General features: G+C 44.9%; 1 protein-coding gene and 1 non-coding gene across 2 annotated transcripts in view; both read right to left on the reverse strand.

Moving 5' to 3' along the window:
* The window catches only part of INSC (INSC, spindle orientation adaptor protein), a gene marked incomplete at its 3' end in the record, with an annotated part of 82,394 nt that overhangs the window by 8,738 nt on the left and 52,334 nt on the right, over nucleotides 1–21,322 (reverse strand). Inside the window, exons 3-6 of the mRNA XM_023754585.1 lie at nucleotides 14,630–14,975; nucleotides 13,604–13,656; nucleotides 12,320–12,443; nucleotides 12,155–12,220 (exon numbers count right to left, since the gene is read on the reverse strand). Of these exons, the coding sequence (XP_023610353.1) occupies nucleotides 12,155–12,220; nucleotides 12,320–12,443; nucleotides 13,604–13,656; nucleotides 14,630–14,975 (589 nt within the window). The remainder of the gene's footprint in view (nucleotides 1–12,154; nucleotides 12,221–12,319; nucleotides 12,444–13,603; nucleotides 13,657–14,629; nucleotides 14,976–21,322) is intronic.
* Nucleotides 11,623–11,729, reverse strand: LOC111826222. The gene has a single exon (XR_002829509.1). It is a non-coding gene; the product is annotated as a U6 spliceosomal RNA (small nuclear RNA).

Genomic DNA, 21,322 nt, shown 5'->3' on the forward strand with positions numbered 1-21,322 from the left:
CTTCCGTGTATGTGCCCTAGAGCAGTGGTTGGCAAACTCATCAGTCAACAGAGCCAAATAGCAACAGTACAACGATTAAAATTTCTTTTGAGAGCCAAATTTTTTAAACTTAAAATATATAGGTAGGTACATTGTTATTAACTTAATTAGGGTACTCCTAAAGCTTAAGGGGCCAAAGAGCCGCATGTGGCTCGCGAGCCGCAGTTTGCCGACCACGGCCCTAGAGCAAGTAACTTAGCCCTATTTGCCTCAGTTTTGTCATCTGCAAAATGGTGCCAATAACAGTATGTATCGTGATTATAGTGATTATACCCATCTATTTAAGTTGTCAAAAGATATAAAGAACTTTTAAAGGTACCTGGCACTGAGAAGCAAAACTGTTTTTGTGATCTTGGGCAATTGCGATGAACTCCCTAGGCCTCCGTTTCCCCATTTGTAACATGATTGAAACTAAGGGGATTGAGGGTCCACATAAATGGCTCTCCCTCTTTTTCTTCTTTATTCAAACTCATAGGGTTCTTCACACTAAGATTAAGTGTGTATCTAATCAAATTACATAAATATAAAAATTATCCCCTAAGATCTGATAGATGCCTTTTGTAAGATGTTCAACAAAAGGTAAAATTAATAATCAAGATTTGTCACTACAAATCTCTATAATGAGCCTATTTCTTAGAAGCCTCCCCTCTCGTTACCGTAAGCAGTTACATAAGTGATACTAATGCTCACATGAAAATGCAGATGTCTTATACGGGGTCCTATACCTAAATGATAATTACCTAATGTTCCTGATTAGTGTTTGCACTTGAAGCAAATTAGCATTACATTAACAAGCCAAACCCAATGTCTTTTGCAATCACCTGACACTGTTAGGCAATTTATGTCTAAGAATAATTTCTTTTAATGTCCATGTGCATATTACTGTCATTACCCCCCAGCTATGTCTCAGTGAACCAGCTCTCTGACCATGAAAAGTGTTTAGCGTCATGTTCACAGGTAAAAAATGTGGAAAGACATGAGTGCAAAGGCTCCTCTGAAATCTTCAAGGCCAACATATCATAAAACGTCAGCGCTGGATGGGCCCTCAGAAGTGTTGTCCAAACTTTATTACACAATTGAGGAAACCGAGACTCAGAAATCTGGCACGTGGTACAGAGTGAAGCTGGGTCTTAACCATGTGAATTGGACTTCCTGTTTCCAAAAGTCAGTGACTCCTTCTCCTTCCTTGTCAGCGGGACCTCAGCCGGACCAGTAGAGATGAAAGTATCCAGCCTCCATCCTGGCTTCCATCAGCATCTACAACACTCTGCCCTCTGGTGGCCAGGGCTCCTGCTGCAGGGGCAGAGGTGACAGAGTCCCAGCTGCTGCCCCTCGGGATCCACCACTGGGTTCTGGCCAAGGTCACACTTCCCCTGACCTACGCCCAGCTGTGTCTGACCGCAGTGCAGGCCCATGACTGTGGGACAGGGGACTCATCTCATGGGTGACTTTGACTTGAAAATTCTGAGTCTCTTTCTACTCAATTCTTCCTTCTTCCTCTTTCTCAGTTGTCAGAACAGCAACGTAGTTTTCTATCCCCACTCCTGCTTCCTTCCCTTTATCTCTCACAGGCATTTCTTACCAAATTCTATCTTGGTGTCAGCTTTAAACTCACACAGTCTCTGAAGTCTATTTATTTTTCAGGAAATCAATGAGGAATTGGATAAGTTTCAAAAATGTGCTTCACCCTATATCATGAAAAGAGTGTTGAAAAAAATGGAAACAAAATAAAGGAAAGTAAACCAAATAGGCTGAATGACAGATATATTTCCTTAAAAGATAGACTATGCAGATGTGAAACACAACAATGAGATATAAGCAAGAGGAAGGGATAAGAAAGAGTTAAAGAGATGCATGCAATTTAACTGCTCTAAATAAGAAATTAGAAAAGGAGGATAGATTTTTCATTGTTTTTCAATCAGAAAGAATGACTGCAGCTCGGTGAGAGAGGTAAACTCTCAAACAACCGCCTGGAATGAGCTTCTCAGAAGGAGCCAGCAAAATATTAGGAGGCCTCTTCCTGGAGCTTCAGGTGGAGAATCCACAGTTGGGCATGATTAGGGCAGCCCAGCCATGCACAAGGACTACGTAAATGTGGGCTGATTGGACAGGGGGCAGTATGTTAAAGATGGTCACAAATGCTTTGCTATTGCTCCCAGAGAGATGTGGGCTCTAATTTCCCTCCTTTTGAATCTGGAATGGCCTCAGTAACCAACAGAAGCCCGCACTTGGCAGAAGTGATGTTCTAGGATGTCCAAGACTAGGTCATAAGAAGCCTTGAAGCTGCCACTCAGACTCCTTGGGACATTCTTGTCGGGGTCCTGAGTTACCATGTGATAACCCTGAGGCTGCCATGCTGAGAAGCCATGTGTAGGATCTCTGATCAATAGTCTCAGTTGAGACACACTTTCCAGCCACCCCCTCCAAGAGACCACACACAAAGTGATGCTTTCTAAGACTTTGCAAACCATTTGCCAGCCAAATACCAGCAAGTGAGCTCTGTTGATGCCTCATGGAACAGAAGAATCACTCAGCCAAGCCTGGACCAAATTCTTGACCCTTAAAATTATAAGATAGAATAAAAATGATTGTTGTTGGGCATTAATGAAGCTCCGGAGCACAGAAAACGAATGCAGAGATCAGCATGAAATATTCAAAGGATAAATCTCTAGGTGAAATGTTTTGAATATGTGGCTATAGTATTATCTGTGTCCTGAGAGAACATATTGGAGAAATGCATAAGTTAGGACTCTGAGGAAAGACACAGAAAGATTGGACATACTCAGTAGGAAACAGACAATATAATAATTCTATCCAGGCTCAGATTAGCTATTGGTTTGATAGAGAAATATCTCCTCAGTGAGAATATCCAATTGAGGGAGGCAAATGTGGATAAGATGTCTTAAAACTGGAGGTTTGGGGAAGACCCAGACCTTAATTTATTTCATTTCTCTCAATAAGGCACATCCCCAAATCTAAAAGAATGTGGGTTTTTTGTTTGTTTGTTTGTTTGTTTGTTTGGGGGGGGAGGGAAATGTGCAAGAAAAGAAAGAGAAGTCAAAGCGGGAAAGCCTATCAAATCCAGCAACTGGTGCTCATTCTATGAATTAGAGAATGAAACAGACTCACATGAGATGCAGGGCAAACTTAGAAATTCAGCTGAGTTTCCCTGAAACCAGGAGGGGAGTAACAGAAGGCAAGAGAATGCTGGAGGCAGAATTTGTTACTGCACACACAAAAAGATGCAGCGGAAAGAAATGCTACTCAAGAATAAATATTCAAAGAGATGGAAAGACAGTGCTCTGAGAGTCACATGACCAAGGGACTCACTGGATGCATAAAGGCCAGACTTCAGGAGTAATGCCCTCCCTTGAAGATTGCTCAAGACCTAAGCAATTCAGCATGGGGCAGGCCCAGCAGCCATCATGACAAGGAACCAGAGCACCTGTGCATCCTAGTCAAGTTATTTTTTTCTCATTAAGCCCTAAAAGAATTGTGAAAAATATATAACCCTTGCACATTCTTTACTTGACAGGGAAAATTTTTCATTATATTTTTAAAAAACAAAGTAGGGAAGGAGGTAACAGATTGTAAATATTGACATAAAATATGACCACTGTAGTACTCTTACAGATGTAGTCAGTGAAATCTAAATACCAAAACAGCTTGATGCCATCATCATCCATTTAGAAATATATTAATAATCTCTTAACATTTGAACGATTTGCATTTTCCTTTTCATACTTATATTTTCATCCCAATTCTCCCTCAGACTTTTATATTGATGTCATACATTTAAGTGTTAAAATGTTTTATTGATCATCCTTATCATACTTAACATTGAAATTTGAAATTTTATTTTATTTTCTCTGATTCCAAGGCGATAAGTGTTTAAAAATAGTCTCTTCTTGGTTGTGTTAGCATTACAGTTATCATCTGTACAAAGGGTCAAAATAATATAGATTATAAGTTTAATAAATAATTATAAAGCTTAAAATATTATAAATAGATCTCTTAATAAGATGAATGAGGTGTTTGGGGGTTTTTTGAGAGAGAGAGAGAGGGAGAGAGGAAAGGAGAGGGATAGAGAGATAGAAACATCGATGAGAAAGAGAAACAATGATGTTTCCTACTGCACACCCCCAACTGGGGACCAAGTCCATAACTCGGGCATGTACCCTGACCAGGAATGGAACTGGTGACCTCTTTGTTCATGTGTCTATGCTCAACTACTGAGCCACACCAGCCTGGCCAGGCTTTTTATTCTTTTAAGACTTTCTAATTCCTCCACATATCCATAATTGAATATTGACTTAGTGTTATATTTTTAGATGTAAACCCTGAAAAATCTTGCTCCCATAAATCCATAGAGAGGGATGGGAGTTATATAGCCAAGTTGGATAGCCAAGTTATTCAGCCCTTCGAGCACATTCTGAGTTATATAATCACAAAGTGATCTATCATCAAACACTATTTTTAATGATCTGCCAGCTGATAACTCCTCTAAATTGGTCCTCCTTTACAGTGGTAAAAGCAAAGAATTGGAAACCATTTGATTTGCAAAAGCATTTGTTACCCAGTCATTACAGATATTCATTCACTATTTCAATTCCTGGGAAAAATTCCAAAAAGTATTTAACCAAGGCTTATCAAGGAACTATTAATTATACCCACTGCTCTTTCACTAAGAGAATCTTGGGTTATCCAAATTATTCCAAAAGAATTAGGAAACTCAAAATATTATGAATATCATTGCCAATGCAACTTTTTAAATAAAATATTTTTGGATGATTCAAATATGTTTTACCAAAACCTTGAAGCTATAGCTTTTGCTTAGTTAATTTATGGAAAATACCCACCCTATAAATTAATTGGCAAAGACAGTTCTTTTAGTCAAGTCAATCAGCTAAACCAACTTAACTTTCTCTCAATAAAGACCTGACTCCATTTTTAATTTAAAAATGTGTTGATATGTGTTTCAAAAGATGCTAAACAAACAAACAAACAAACAAACAAAAAACACCGAAAATAATTAATAGAAATCATTCTCTAAGGCAGCGGTTCTCAACCTGTGGGTCACGACCCCTTTGGGGATCAAACGACCCTTTCACAGGAGTCACCTAAGAACATGGGAAAGCACATATATAATTACATATTGTTTTTGTGATTAATCACTGTGCTTTAATTATGTTCAATTTGTAACAATGAAAATGCATCCTGCATATCAGATATTTACATTACGATTCATAACAGTAGCAAAATTACAGTTATGAAGTAGCAACGAAAATAATTTTATGGTTGGGGGTCACCACAACATGAGGAACTGTATTAACGGGTTGCGGCATTAGGAAGGTTGAGAACCACTGCTCTAAGGGAAAATGCTAAAAACTGTCAATATTAAAATAATGTAGACTAAAAATAAATTTATATTTATTTGTATATGTTATAAAGCCAAAATAAAACAATTTAATATTTAATAATTCAAAGTAATATGTAACTAAGACTGTAAATTCATTGTAAATCTAAAAATATGATAAAATGGCATTGCGTTCCTTCAGCAAATAGGTGTGTATATGTATTAAACTCTGTTGTTCATTTTACAGAACAATGAAATAAGATCTGAGAACCAATCAGAAAGCGTCTGATTATATTAAGTAGCTCTCATGATCACACTTCATGTATTTAGAGAAGAAAAAAAGGTACTTACTGCTTAAACTAATTAGTTCAGCTGCTAAAAATTAATTGTATCCTTTCTTAACAGGAAGTAGAGTTACTATAAATATGTCATTAAATGTTTCAACAAAATAGGCTTTAACTGCATTCTTAAATAATGTGCACCAAATCTAAAAAAAAAATCATGTAAAACTTGTCTCTGTAGATTCTAACCACCATAGCTTGAAAAATGTGGTTGTTCTAAAAGATATCTCAATTACTTTGAAAAGAGTCAATCTCATTAACCTTTAGAGCCTTTGCGTTTTCAAAGATACTTTTCTTTACAGTTAATGACATAGGACTGAGGATAAAATATAACTGAAAAAAATTGCTTGCATTTAATTATGTTCTCCCCCCAGCCCCCAATAAAAAAAAATCTTAGGGTTCTATGTGTCCTACCAGTGCTTTCTTTCCTTTGTCTGAGGAGAATGTCCCTCAAGAGCCATGCACATTGGAGATGAAATGGAGATGAGAGAGATAAGGTTAATGGGAAACTTTTATAACCTCTCTCTCTCTCTCTCCCCACAACCCCCACCTCCATGTATCTGAATTCAGAAAAGCCCCACACTGGGCAAAAGATACAATTTCTAATGCCTTGTTCAACAGAAATATATGTAAAGCAATTCGTGGAGGCCAACGGGCTTTATGGTTCATGAATGAAGGTTCCCCTTGGCTTGATCTCGCCACTACCGTCCCAAGGTGTCTGCACAGCCAGGCAATGCACTGTAAGGTTTGGGATGAGTGATGAGTATGCCTTTCCTTTGGAAACAAATAGGACACTATAAACTCTGATAATATTGGGAGAATCGCTTTAGGGAAGGAACAAATAAAAATGGGAGATCTGGAAATTAATTTCCTTAAAACTATATGTGCTTGCATTTCTCCAGGGAAATCTTCGGAAACCTGGAGAACACCGTGCATTGGGGTGGCTTGAAGACCACCGGCCTAAGTCACTCCAAGGAGCCCAGATCAACGCAGCCTCAGGTAGCAGAAACACAGCGTTCAGAGGGGAGCTAGGAAGTAAGAATATTAAAAATACTGGCTAGGCCAGGATGCAAATCAGTAAGTCCTTGGGAAGCAAATGCCTGACTTTGTTGGAAGATGAAAACTTATCAAACACCCTTGAAGAGAAAGGATGCTTCCCCCAGTGAATGTATGTTGATAAATCCTTGTGGACTATGGACAAGTGAAATAAACTGAGTGACAACCTGCTGCAGCTGCAACCAATACGGTGTCACCACCACCGTCTTCTCCCAGGTACAGAGGAGTGTCTGTAAGGACTCTGGCTACACGGGTGGAGTCTGGGACAACATGATGCCTGGAGTCCCTGCTCTAGCAATTGAGGGTTAGCCTGTTTGAACACTGCGAATGGAGGGGTAAGGCTGTGATAAGATTGTGTATCCAATGTGCTTACTCTTGGCCCTTTCACCGATGGTGGGAAAGATAAACTGAGAAGCCCTGACGGACCCCCCTCCCACTGCTGGAGAGACAGCCTGGACTGTCTGCCCAAGGAAACGTGACTCCCCACACCCACTGGGCTGAGGCCCTCCTGGCTGAGATGAGCAAGAAAATTGAAAACAATTATATTAACCATTTGGGGCTTTGAATTACTCCTGAGGGTAAAGGGGTTTGGTTTTCTTTTTTCTTTTACTTTATTTTCTCCAAGGGAACTTTAAAATGAGATAGGAGACTATATTAATTTTTTTTGGACATCTTTATATTTCTCATCTGGCCATTATGTTTGGATTATCTTTGTGTTGTCGTTTAATCACATGGCAGCCTCTAACTGCTGATTGATTGATTGATTTTTATTGATTTCAGAGAGGAAGGGAGAGGGAGAGAGAGATAGAAACATCAATGATGAGAATCATTGATCGGCTGCCTCCTGCACGCCCCCTACCAGGGATGGAACCCGCAACCCCGGCATGTGCCCTGACCAGGAATCGAACTGTGACCTCCTGGTTCATTTGTCAATGCTCAACCACTGAACCACACCGGCCAAGCTAAGTACCTATTTTAGACAACAGAGCTGAGCTAAATCGAAGACTGGGGAATAAAACAGAAAAGCAATTTTAAGCTTTAGCTAGAAAGCCTCTTTAGCGTTAATTTAATGAAGGTAATATTGTTAGTCATTTCCGAGCCTGCTGGGAGCAAAGTCAAAATTGCCCACTGTGATTCCAAAGAGTCTGCAAAGGAGTAGGAGTTGTTATTTGGTGAAATGGCTTCATAAAGGTGGAAAAGGATTGCTCCGCGGGCAGCTGACCTCCTTCTCCAAGGGGCACAGCCACACTCCTGCCTCAGCATAGCCTAATGGATAAAGTCAATAAGGTAATAGGACAAAAACTGTGAAGTACTAAGGAGCAATACTTGGTTCCCACTTCTCCTGCTCCCCTGATGGGATTTCAGCATCACCATCTGTTGGCTTCACTCCCTACCCCTTCATGTCACCAGGCTGAGAGGTTAAGGATGAGTTGAGTGAGTTTGGAAGAAGGAACTGAACATGCTCAGTTTGGTGCCTGCCCCTCTTCACTTAGAAAGTGTCCCTCTGGTTTGACCTTTATTACAGGATAGGTGTTTGTCCCTCAGGTGAGGCCCAAGGTTGTCCAGCTCTGCCTGGGCCATGAAGGGGGAACTTGTGAGATAAAGTTTTTTAACAAGCTCACTTAGCCACAGAGCCAAAGTACATTCCCCTTGCCTGGCTGGCATGGCTCAGCGGTTCTGAGTCAATCCAGGAACCAAGAGGTTACCAGTTCGATTCCTGGTCAGGGCATATGCCCGGGTTGTGGGCTTGATCCCCAATGTGGGGCATGCAGGAGACAGCCGATCAATTATTCTCTCTCATCATTGATGTTTCTATCTCTCTCTCCCTCTCCTTTCCTCTCTGAAATTAATAAAAATTTTATTTAAAAAAATGCATTCCCAGTCAGTTTTATTAGCATCAATGTGCTAGTTCAAACTAAAAGAAAAACGGATTAATGGAATGAAAGGATGAATAAATATAACATCTATCCACATGAAGCTGAACCAGCGGTTCAATGGAGAGGGCCCTGGAAGTCATCTTCAAATAGATAGGTTTTTGTAAGTCAAGTCTTTCCCCTTAACTCCCATATGGCTAACCCTTTATTCCCAGAGAGACTAAGCATCAATGCTCATTAATTTCCCACTTGTGACTCACAAAATTTAAAACTTAAATTTTTCCATGACCACCAAGTAGTTAAATTATTTTAATAACTAATTAGGTGATTAGGAGTTATTTTTTAGCAAAGCTTACTATTGGTTTCTAGTGAATAAGTCAGTTGACATATTCAGAAGAATGCCACCCAATACTACATGTTATTTCATTTAAGCCTCACTGTAGAGGTGAGGAAACTGAGGATCAGAGAAATTAAGTAACTTGCCCAAGTTTGCATATCCAGTAAGTAGCATGGCCAGGATTTGAAGCCTGATATGACTCCAAACTCCATGCTCAGACAACCCTAGAGTACCTGCATTCATAGAATTGTATACTCTCAAGATTGGAAGAACCCTTGCAAGTCACTCAGCCTAACCTCCATCCCCTGCCGATGTCCTCCCAGGCATGCCTTGCTCATCTCACTGGTGGGGAGTTCCTAAGGCAGCCCCTTCCATTGTGAGGCAGCCCTATACTATATAATAAAAGGGTAATATGCAAATTGACCCTAATGGCAGAACGACCAGTTGCTATTATGCGCATTGACCACCAGGGGGCAGACGCTCAATGCAGGAGCTGCCCCCAGTGGTCAATGCACTCCCACAGGGGGAGCTCCACTCAGCCACAAGCCAGGCTGATGGCTGTGAGCACAGTGGCAGTGGCAGGAGCCTTTCCTGCCTCCTCGGCAGCACTAAGCCATCAGTCGAATATCCCCCAAGGGCTCCTGGGTGCCAGAGGGATGTCCGACTGGCAGCTTAGGCCCAATCCCCCGGGGAGTGGGCCTAAGCTGGCAGGTGGACATCCCCCAAGGGGTCTCAGACTGCAAAAGGGTGCAGGCCGGGCTGAGGGACCCTCCCCCCCCCCCCTGCAAGTGCACAAATTTTCATGCACCAGGCCTCTAGTTGCTTCATAAACTTCTTTTCACATAAAAGGTCTTGTATATTCACTCCACTGGCCTGAGGTCCTTCTTTCCTTTCAAAGCACAGAACTTTGGAGGTAGTAGAGTGTCCATCGTTAGAGTAAACATTCCCTGCTCCTCCGCCTATTCTCCACGTACGTTGATCATCAGCCTGACCCTATCCTTATAGGAACCTCTGAGCACAATCATTGCCAGTGACACATCTTGGGTCTGGTAACATTCCAGGATGGACCAGGCCAGTGCAGAATAGTGCTAGGATATCACTGCCCTTTCTGTAAGCACTGTGGGGTGGGGGAGTGAGAAGAGCATTGTTCAAGAGCCTGTGTGGCTCCCTGGTGAGAAAAAAAAAAAAGCATTTCCCAAATTGCATTTTCTAAAGCACCAGCATCCCAGTATAAGTGAATAGATGCTTTTTAAGAATAAAAAAAGATCTGTGAGTATGTAAGTTTGGAATATACTACTTACTATTTGTTCATTAGTAAATATTTTTTAAATATTTTTTTTCAGAGAGGAAGGGAGAGGGAGAGAGAGATAGAAACATCAATGATGAGAGAGAATCATTGATCAGCTGCCTCCTGCATGCTCCCCACTGGGGATTGAGCCCCAAACCCAAGCATATGACCTTACCTGGAATCGAACCATGACCTCCTGGTTCATAGGTCACTGCTCAACCACTAAGCGATGCCAGCTGGGCAGTAAATCTTTATTGACTGCCTACTGAATGGCAGGCACTGTTCTAGTCACTAGATATATATCCATGAACAAAACACACCAAAATCCCTGTCTATGAAATACGATGAATGTGTGAAGACCTTTTAGAAGAAATCAGATACAAAGTCCAAAAGGCCCAAGTAGGCTTTTGCAGCCCAGGAAGCTTTTCCCAGGATTCTGTGACCTAGAGCATCAAAAAGACTCCCTGCCCTTTGCCCCTGGGTAAAAGAGCTGATGGCTGCTTCCAAACCCAGCTGGCTTCTATGTACAATCCAACGTTACTCTTCCATTTCGGCCCTTTTCATTGAACCTGGTATTTTAGGCAAGAGAACACAAAAATGGCATAAAAAGCATCAGCGGCACCTGAGCCTCTGCTCAAACATCCCTCCAGGACCCCCTTCTCCCCCCCCCAACTTCAAGATCCTCACTCATCACCCCTCATTTGGCCCTCATGTTCCAGTGGGCCCCTCTGGGACTTCACGGTTTAGTCAGGGACACTGACCCCAGCTGGAACCTCCGCCCACCCCTACATGTGACTGTCAGCATTTGCTCATCAGCTCTAAATGCCGGCCCTAGCACCCCAGCCTGGCCCTCTCTTCCCCTTGCCCCAGACTCTCAAGGCAGGATGAGTGGCCTTCGTCCTTCTGGGTCAGGAGGGTGAGGATGCATAAGGCCAGTCTCGCTGACCAGCAGGTGAGCCAGGCCAGCAAGGCCCGTGCCCGTGCAAAACGAGCCAGTCACGGGCAAGAGACAAAGCAAAGTCCCGCCTCGGCAGAGGGGCTGAGCTTGGAGGAAAGCCGACACGGAGAGAGATTTGTTATTTGTGGAAGGCTTCTATTTGGTGGTGGGAAAGGAATGGCAAATATGTAACACAATCTTTCTGAAACTATAAATAACATGTAAATACCTTTCGGAATGAAAACCTTATGGAAGGCTTTTAAAATAGGAAAAGGCAAGAGAGAGAAATAACATGTACTTAACCCGCACTGTGTGCTAAGCAGTTTCCATATGTTGTTTGCTTAGTTCTCTCACTTTCCCTCAGGGAAAGGGTTGCCCTTGATTTATTTGTTTGTTAAATATGAAACGCTTGGTGAATTCGCATGCCATCCTTGCGCGGGGGCCATGCTAATCGTCTCTGTATTGTTCCCATTTTAGCGGATGTGCTGCCGAAGCGAGCGCAGGGTGGCACGTTGTAGATGAGGAAAACGAGGCTGAGGAGGCTCACGTGCCAAGGTCTCCTGGTGAACCACGGGTTGGAGATGGACCTATTGGCTCCAGAAACCCTCACCCTTTCTGGAACCAAGCTTGAGTCTGCCTAGAGGCCGGACTGGACTCTATGACCTTTCTAGATTCTTCTCTAGGGCCAGGATTTGTAGAATCATCTTGTTTTCTTCAGGTGCCTTAAGTCTTTCAGGACGATAAAAACCCAGTGTGTGCACTGTGAACAGAAACTCAGCAGAGAAGATGTAGGGGTGGTGGGAGCAATTCTGAAAGTGCGATTGAACCGCGTCAGGTCCTGCCACGGCCGTGCTGTGTGACCTCGGTATGTGTCTTCTCCCTCTGGGCTGCAGTGTTTACCACTGGGAAGTGCAGGGTTGAGTTACCTGCTTGAGAAGGCTGCTCAGCCCTGACAGCCCTGTCTCTCGTGTGCTGGAGTTCCCGTCGGTGGTCTAAGGAGGATGTCCTCCAAGAAAGGGGACTCGGAGCTTCCCCCAGCCTGGCCCAGTTCCTCTGCCCACCCCTACCCCTGCAGCCCAGCCTGCACTGACCTGCACCTCCCGGGTCAGGGCCAGCTCCAGCAGCTGGCCAAAGTGCTGGCCCAGCGTGCTCAGGGTCTCGCTCACACAGGCCTTCATTGACTTCAGGACATGCTCATTCTCAACCTGGAGGCACCTGGGGAAAATACAACATGGGTGGGCCACGGCCAGGGCAGGCAGTCAACCCGGAGTGCTGCAGGGGCCAGATGTGGGCCTGCTGCAGGCCTGCTGGGGCACGAGTGGCCTGGGGAGGACACAGCTATTCCTGGGGAGTCTAAGATGGAACATTCCATAGACAGCTCATCCCCTGGCCTCCTAGTGTTCAGATAAGTGCTGGCCTGAGATGGGAATTAACAGTCCATGGCACCAGGAAGAAAGGCCACCAGAAAGCAGCCAGATCCTACCTCTGGGCTTCTCCCTGGGAGAATCGGCCATCGCCGCAGCCAGGGTCTGCGGAAGGGGGGAGGGGAGCTTCGCTGGTGCTCACTGAAGGGGTATGGCAATGCCCTTAAGGATTGCTGCCTACAATGCACAGAAAGGAGCCTTGAGGATTTTCACCCCAGGCAGGAAAACCTTCTGGGGATCCGGCTCAGATGTATCCCTATGTCCCGAGAATGTTCCACACTGGGAGGCCCAGGGCCTCATGAGGGTCTGGGGGATGCCCAGCTCCAGGTTTTTCTTCCAGGGCATGGGAGCCGGAAGGGGTGGGGGAGATGCCAACACATAACTGGGTGTGTGTACATGTGAGGTTGAGTGTGTGTGTGGGTATGTGTCTGAGTGTAAGGTATGTGTCTGAGTGTAAATGATGGATGTGTGTGTGTGTGTGTGTGTGTGTGATACAGAGCAGAGGGTGTGAGCGTATTTCTGTGATTGCACGAGTGTGTGTTTATATATCTGCGTATGAGCAAGTGAGCGTCTGTGAAATCCTTGTCTGTGGTGCATGTGAATGTAAGGATGTGACTGTCTGCTTTCACCTTGCCTTGACCCTGGGGGCCAGGGGGCCTTCCCAAAGCTGTGGGAAACCTGTTCCTTAAAACCAACCCTCAAGAATCCTTTCTTCCCATGCCCAGGCCTCTCCTCTGCTGTTTACTAGTACATTCTATCCAGGGCCTGAAAATGGGACAGAAAATCCCAAGGGAGTTTTTCAATGCTGCTGATAAAAGTCAGCAGGAGGAGATTCCCAGACCACCACCAGCCCCCCCGCCTCCCACTCTTTCTCTGGGAGAAGATACCAGCCCCTTCCACCGCCCGAGGACAGCGCACACCCTGTCCACATTTACCAGCACCCAGATTTACCTCTCTGTGACTGCTGAGAGCTCTGAGCATTTCTCCATTAGCAGCTTCTCAACCTGTAGAAAAATAGGTCAATTTTGTTCAATTCAATAAACATTGATTGAGGACCAACTGCTGCACTGGGCCCTGTGGGGCTTAAGGATGAAGAATCAAATCATCTGATTTGGGAAACAGGCACATCAATTATAATACAGTGTGATCTGACAAAAGAGATCACCACCAGCTGCTTGGGGAGCTCTAAGAAAAGAAAACTGAGCAATTAGCTATGCCTGGCAATCTGGGATGCTTCGGAGAGGAAGGGGCATTCGAGCTGGACTTCCAAGCATGAGTAGAAGTTTACTGCCTGCAAAGTGAAGCAAGGAGAAGGTAAAGCACTAAGGTGGAAAGTAAATGCCAGTGGAAAGAGAAATAATAGGGTGGGGTTCCAGTGGTTCACCTTGGGCTTGGAGAAGAAGAAGTCATGGGCTTTGGAATTAGAAAGGCTTAGGTTGAATCCTGATTACACCATTTATTGCATAACTTTGGACAAGTTAGTTGGGTTCTCTGAGTTTCTGTTTTCTCATCTATAAAGTGAGGACTATAATACATAGCAGCTAATATTTTTAATCAACTGTTTTACATGTAATAAATTAGTCCTCACAACAGTTCTATAAAGCAAATTACTATTATTATACTCATTAGGATGATAGAACTAGGGAACAGAGAAGTTAAGTAACTTGCCAATGTCACACAGCAGAGCTGACATTTGTACCCAGGCAGCCTGGCCTTAAATGGTACACTTAATCATTGCGCAGCCTCGCATAGTGGCTATATCTGCCTCAGAGCTTGTGCAAGTTAAATGAGACGTGTGTAAAAAGGCTGAGCGCAATTCCTAACACAGAGTTTACACTTAATAAATGTCCTTACTGTCTTCTCTGCTTTCCTGGAAGAGGAAGGAAGTCCCTGGGGCAGTTTGAGTTCAGATACCGCAGAATTTAGACCCATTCTCCTAGGAAGCACGCCCTCCCACACCCACCCAGGGCAACTGACCTGGCCCATCTCCTGCGAAGAGCTCCTGCTGACCGCACTGTACTCGCTGACCATGGAGCGGGCGTGGCAGGTCAGACGCACGCTCATGCTGTGGACGCGCGCCCAGCGGTCCTGGGCCAGCTTCTGCCCGATCCTGCGCAGCTCGGTGCTGATGACCCAGCCCCGCTTGAGCAGCAGCTGCAGGGGGTCTCCAGGGCCTGGGCCGCCCGCCAGGATGAGGTCACCTTGTGCATCCTCCTCCAGGCTGATGGGCTTCGCCTGCAGGACACACATGCACTCGCACTCGGTCATGAGCTTCAGGTCCTCCATCCAGCGCTGGACCGAGTCCACCTGCATCAGGTGCAGCCTGCAGCCGGGGAACAGCGCCGTGGCTATCAACCCTCCACAGTTTCCAAAGGTTTCCATTCCAAGACACCTGATGTTGACTGATCACCTATGTGCTCATCACCGTGTCTTGCATTCACTTACCTTAATTATTTTATTTCTCATTATGTTCACTTCACAGATAAAACAGGCCCAGAAGTTTTGGGGGCAGATGACCAGACAAATAATAAGCAATAAGTTTGCAGAGTAGCACATGATCTTTGCAATAAGAGGAAACTGAAAATAGTGTAATTATCAAATGTTAGTTAAGTAAGCTGTGGTACAACTACTTGGTTATATAGTATGAACTTATTTAAAATAATGCTTCCCCAAAAAAATGTGTGTACTAATAAAGTGGGGAAAGCAGTATGCGAGACTGTAAACACATAACTGTTATGATTGTGTTTTAAAAAACTATGTCTGGAAAAAAATTATTTAAAGAAAAGATTAAAATGCTGATGGTTCTTTATGGGTGGTGGAGCTAAGGCTTTTATTTTTTCAACTTTTCCCTAATTTCTCAATTTTCTATCGTCAGCGTGTATGCTGTTTTTTTAATGGGACAAAATTAACTCTGTTTAGTATAACAGCATGAGAATGTAGATGAGATCCCAAGATCTTTATTGAATATAATTCACTCTGAAATTCACTAAGTCAAATACAGTTCAGTAATAACATCATTAATGAAGCATTGAACATTTGTTGAGTGCCTCACATTTAATATCATATAAATGCCAGGCACTGCGGAAAAATGGAGATGAACATGCCAAGCCTCCACTCTCATGGGGCTTTTGATATGCCTAGAGCATCGAGACAAAGTAGGAAGACATTTTACAATGACAGATTCAACATCATCTGAAGATTAGGCCAGAAGACATGCACAGTTCATCGTTAAGGCTGGGCTCAAGGCCCTTACAACAGTTGTCTAGTGTTTCTGTCCCTAGTCTTGCCTGCCTCAAGCCATTCCCCACCTGCCTCCAGCTTTCACTTATTTTAAAAACTAGAGGCCTGATGCACGAAATTTGTGCAAGAGTACGCCCTCCTTCCCCCAGCTGCCGGTGGCTTCTCTCTGGCACCTGGGACCCGGGCTTCCCTCCGGCCCCATCTTTGTCTGGAAGGACATCCAGAATGATGTCCAGTCTAATTAGCATATTACCCTTTTATTATTATAGATATGTACTTGGTGCCTAATACGTGCCAAGTACTCTTCAAAGCCCTGGGCTGTTACAGCAAACACGTAGATAAAATCACTTCCCTTGGGAAGCTTACATTCAAGTGAGGTAACAGTCAACTTTCTAAGTAACTTCCAAAGTAAATGAGCAATGCATGTAATATGTTGGAGGTGGTACGTGCTTTGAAGGACAAGAGAACAGGGAAGGAGGGTAGAGAGTGCTGGGAGTGGAAGGGGCAGTAGACACAGCAATTTAAAATAGGTGGGTGAGAGAAGGCTCACTGAGAAAGGGGCTTTTGAGCCAAGCTGGAGGGATATGAGGGAGTGGGCTACGTGGATATCTGGGAGCAAACTGTGTTAGGGAGAGAGCACAGCAAGTGCAAAGGCTCTGGGGCACGAGTGTCCTTGAGATGGATGAGGACTAGCAAGGATGCCAGCATCAGCCAGGAAGAGAGAGGGATGGAGGCCATGACGTGAGGTAGGCAGGGGCGGGGATGGCGGGGCGGGGAGGCAGCTTCTGTAAGGCTGTGTGGGACAAGGTGAGAGTCAGGGCGGCACCCAGAGGGCACTGATGAGGCCAGCTAGGTGAGGCAAATGCGCCCAGCAGAACTAAGATTATAAAGGCATGCTCCATTTATCACAGTTAAACCAAACCTTCATATTTACTGTTATTTATAGAGTAGGAGCAGGACTTTCTGAACGGTGTAACTGTTTGACTATTGTTAAAAACAAAACTCACCAATGACCTTTCTTTCTTGCTCTCCCTTTATAAAAATAGCTATTATGCTTTATAAAGATTATATAAATATAGTATATGTATGCATAATGAAAGAGAGAGAACCACCTGAAATCACAGTGCCCTGCTGCCCACCCTATCTTTATGAACTCATATTTAATATATATACTGTAGATATAGATATAGATATAGATATAGATATAGATATAGATATAGATATAGATATATAGATACATATGCCTAATATGCAAAGTGTCCCCTCTGGAGTTTGACTGGGAGACTGAGAGTTTGATCACTCACTATGACGTGCACTGACCACCAGGGGGCGGCACGGAACGAAAGGAAGGCCCCGACCTGCAGCTGGCAGCTGGAGAAGGAAGGTCCCAGCTAATAGCCGAACTGTGCACAAATTTCATGCACTGGGCGTCTCCTAGGGACCCTACCTGTGCACAAATTTCATGCACTGGGCCTCTCGTTTTACATAAGTGGGAATATATATATTCCCTGTGTGCCACCACCACCACCACTGTCCCCTGCATAAGTCAAAATTCATGAGGCTCAGATCAGGGGCATCCAAGATCTGACTCCAGCCTCCCTTCCCTTGCCTCTTCCTTTTCCATCTTCCACCACTTTTTAGCACCCTTGCCAAAAACACACTCCTCACTCCACACACTCAACTTTCCTATTTCCCAACCATACCACTCTCTTTTACAAAGTCTGTGGCCTTGCACCGTTCTCTCCAACAGAACCCCCTTTCCTTCCTCTCTACCTAGCAAGCTCCTACTCACCCTTCAAAACCCAGCTCTAATGTTACTTTCTTTGAAAAGCCTCAGCCAGAGCTCCCCAGCTGCTCCCCAGGACCTCATACCCCTCCGTGCCTCCTCCACTGGAGCACTAACAACATTCGATTGTAATTGGTGTTTGTCTGAAACTCTCCAAGTCCTGTGAGGGACAGTCCCTCGTATCTGGTTTATTGCCAGTGCCGTCATATACCAGCTACTCAGTAAATGTATTCCAGCGAACGAGTGGCAGAGTTCAGGCATGTAATGCTCTCCCCTGCAGAAGACTCCCTATGCCTCCACCACTCAGGCTACCCCAAGACTACAGAATTAGAAAGGGGATACAGAAGATGGAAAAGCATATGATCATCATGTTCTAGAGATAGAGAACTGGGAGACAAATTGATCTTGGGGTTTTAAAAGGCAACAAATGAACTAATCACTCGCTCACTGACATTCACTCCATAAACACTTTGCAGTGGACATCTGTTGTTCTTGGCTTCCCAGCCTCCTTCCTCCTTCTTTCAGTAGCAAAGACACATTACATTCAGCTGCCTCCTGGGGTGGCTTCAGCTTTTCCCTTCTCTTTGGGAAAGATTTCTCCTTCCAAATATAGGAACAGTCCCCCAGGGGTGCTGTCTGTGCTGTGCAAATGTCCCCAGCCATAGTTGCTGGTTGAGCCATGAGTGGGCTCCCAAACCAAGCTGCACTCCTCCAGTTTCCTCTCCCCAAACTGTGAAACTTAAAACCAAGAGTCACAGAGACCGGAGCTGTTGAACGTGGGTCACATTCACAACAGCAGCTGCAGTGAGGGACTGAAGAGTACGTCCAAGAGTCCATTTCTAGTGCTTCTGATAAAAAGAACTCTTTCTACAACACAAGTACACAAATAACTGAGCAGAGGCGAGTGCGTGCCATCCCTTAAAGAAAAGGCTTTCTGGAAATGCAAAGAAGGGAGCTGTCCTGACCTGTTGGAGGACAGGGTAAGGTGCCTGGAGAAGGTGGCTTCAGAGCTGGGGAGGGTTGGGCACATGAAGAAGTGGGAGCATATTCCAGGGGGCAAACAATGGGATGATGGTCAGTTGGGCTGGAAAAGAGGGAGCAATGAGAGGGAAAGCAGGAGAGGTGGCCAGGACCCTGATCTTAGAAGCTTTGAAAGCCAGAGTCAGGTTTATGCTGAAAGTTCTGAGATGCTATTGAAGGAGGACAGGGAAGGGCAACAGAGGCGAAGGCTGGTGGGGCTGAAAGACTGCTCCCTCACAGCACCTAGCACCAAGGAAACCAGACCTGGGGTGGGTTCTCAGTGCGTCTCCCCTTAGAAGAGCTCTGGGGGAGACATTCACACCCCCTTCCTTCTGGCCTGGGTGGGAAAGCACCATGGAAGAGTCAGGGAGTAAGAAAGGGGAACCACCAGAGGCCTGATTAGATCCAAAACCTGCATTTCTGTCACTCCTCCACCCCCAACTCCCTGGAGGCATACCTGGTTCTCGCTCTTTAAGACCTTTACAAAGTAGACAGGAAGTGGGATTTCAGATAATTGATTTATCACTCTGCTGGTCAGAGAAATGGGATGACAAACTATGGATTTCTCAGTATCTGCGTATTTGTCCCTGTGAGGGTCTGTTTGTTGATATGGACTCATTCGGGTGTCTGTCTATATTATCTGTATGCCCAAGTCTGGGTGTCTGGGTGTCTGGGTGTCTGGGTGTGAGTCTATGTATCTCTCTCAACCTGTGCGAGTACTCAGATGAGTGTGTGTTTACAGGCCTTGCATCAGATAAACCCGATTACAAACAGATGGGATGGGGTTTGAGCGTGGGCTGCACTTAGTGACTCAATTCCAGAGAAAAGAGTTCAGAAAGTGGAGGGAAAAGGTAGCTGTGCAGTGAAGAAACCTGGCACCATCTTAGCCAAGTGATCAAACTGAATCTTGCCGCTTGATAAACTTTGTTGATAACACGTACTCCTGATGCAATGTGTTGAGAAGGACACTTCGCTTCTAAGGCATTGTCCCCCAAAACACACAACCTCGGTCTCATCATGGGAAAGACATCAGGGACCCAAACTGAGAGACATTCTACAAGATACATGACCAGGGCTCCTCAAGGTCACCAGGGCCATCAAAAACAAGGGAGGAATGAGGCACTGTCATAGACCACAGGACATGACTGAGTGTAATGGGATATCCAGGATGGAATTCTGAAAGAGAAAAGGACATTCATGGAAAACTAGTGGAATCTGAATAAAGTCTCGCATTTAGTTAATAGTAACGGACCGATGCTGTTTCCGTGGTTGTGACAAATGTCCCTTGCTCATATAAGACGTGAACAATCAGGGGAACTGGGTGTGGGGTGTGGGGGAACACTGTGCTATATTTGAAACTTTCTGTAAATCTAACACTATTTTCAAATTTTAAAAAAGTTTCTTTAAAAAAATAGAGGGTTTGGGGGAGGAGGTGGAGTCTGGAGGATAGGCCTGAGGATGTTTCACCGCATTCCCCCAGAAAGAATTTCACTTCGTTTGCTTCTTCCCCAGCCAGAAGCACAGGCTGAGATGGGCTGTCTCTCTGACTTTGTGTCACGTGCCCCACAGATGGAAGACCTAGAGAAACCAAGCTCCAGTGGATGGGTAGACGAGCAGGAGTGGAAGCCTCCTCAAAGAACCTGAAAGTGCCCGGCTGACATGGCTCAGTGTTTGACTCGATCTCCAGGGGGGGCGGGGGGGGGGCATGCAGGAGGCAGCTGATCAATGATTCTCTCTCATCATTGATGTTTCTATCTCTTTCTCCCTCTCCCTTCCTCTCTGAAATTAATCTAAATACATATATATACTAGAGGCATGGTGCATAAAATTCGTGCACTCGGGGGTCCCTGAGCCCGGCATGTGCCTTCTTGCAGTCCTTGAGCCCTCGGGAGATGTCTGACTGACAGCTTAGGCCCACTCCCCGCGAGCCTAAGCTGGCAGTAGGACATCCTTAGAGCTTCCATGGAGGCAGAGCCTCTCCTGCCACCACCTCTGTGCTCGCCAGCTGTGAGCCCGGCTTCTGACTGAGCTGTGCTTCCTCCTGTGGGAGGAGCGTGTCATAGCAACCAGTCACAGCGACCAGTGCGTGTCATAGAGACCAGTCGTTCCACTGTTCAGTCTATTCGCCTTTTATTATATAGAATACTATATATATATATATATATATATATATATATATATATATATGAAAGTGGAAGAAAAGGGGGTCCCCAGGTGGGCCAAGGGATAGAAGTTGTTCTCTCGGGAGAAAGAAACATGGCAACCCTAGCTGGGTTTGTCTTCCAGTTGGCCCATTATCTGGAAATGGCTGACCCCCAGGCAAGCCTCTTGGATCCACACCTTCTGTGCTTAGCTGCCTCAGAGAGACCTCCCTCTGGCAGAGTCAGGCCCTCACACTGGCTCATGATAACCCTGTTTTTTCCTTCATTACATGAACAGGCCTTGAACCAGAGCTTCCTTGGGATGGAACAGCCCATTGTGTAAGGGCCTCGAGCCCACAAGGAGCTCCGGCAGACCAAGGCTTCCCGTCAGCGCGCGTGGGTAGAAAGAGCTGGCTGTGCTCCCCATAATCTGTGACCAAGGGCAGCCTGCTGCTGCTATTTATGTTTTCCTGTTTCTGAAAT

The sequence above is a fragment of the Myotis lucifugus genome, unplaced genomic scaffold, assembly GCF_000147115.1.
Source record: "Myotis lucifugus unplaced genomic scaffold, Myoluc2.0 scaffold_61, whole genome shotgun sequence".
NCBI lineage: Eukaryota > Metazoa > Chordata > Mammalia > Chiroptera > Vespertilionidae > Myotis > Myotis lucifugus.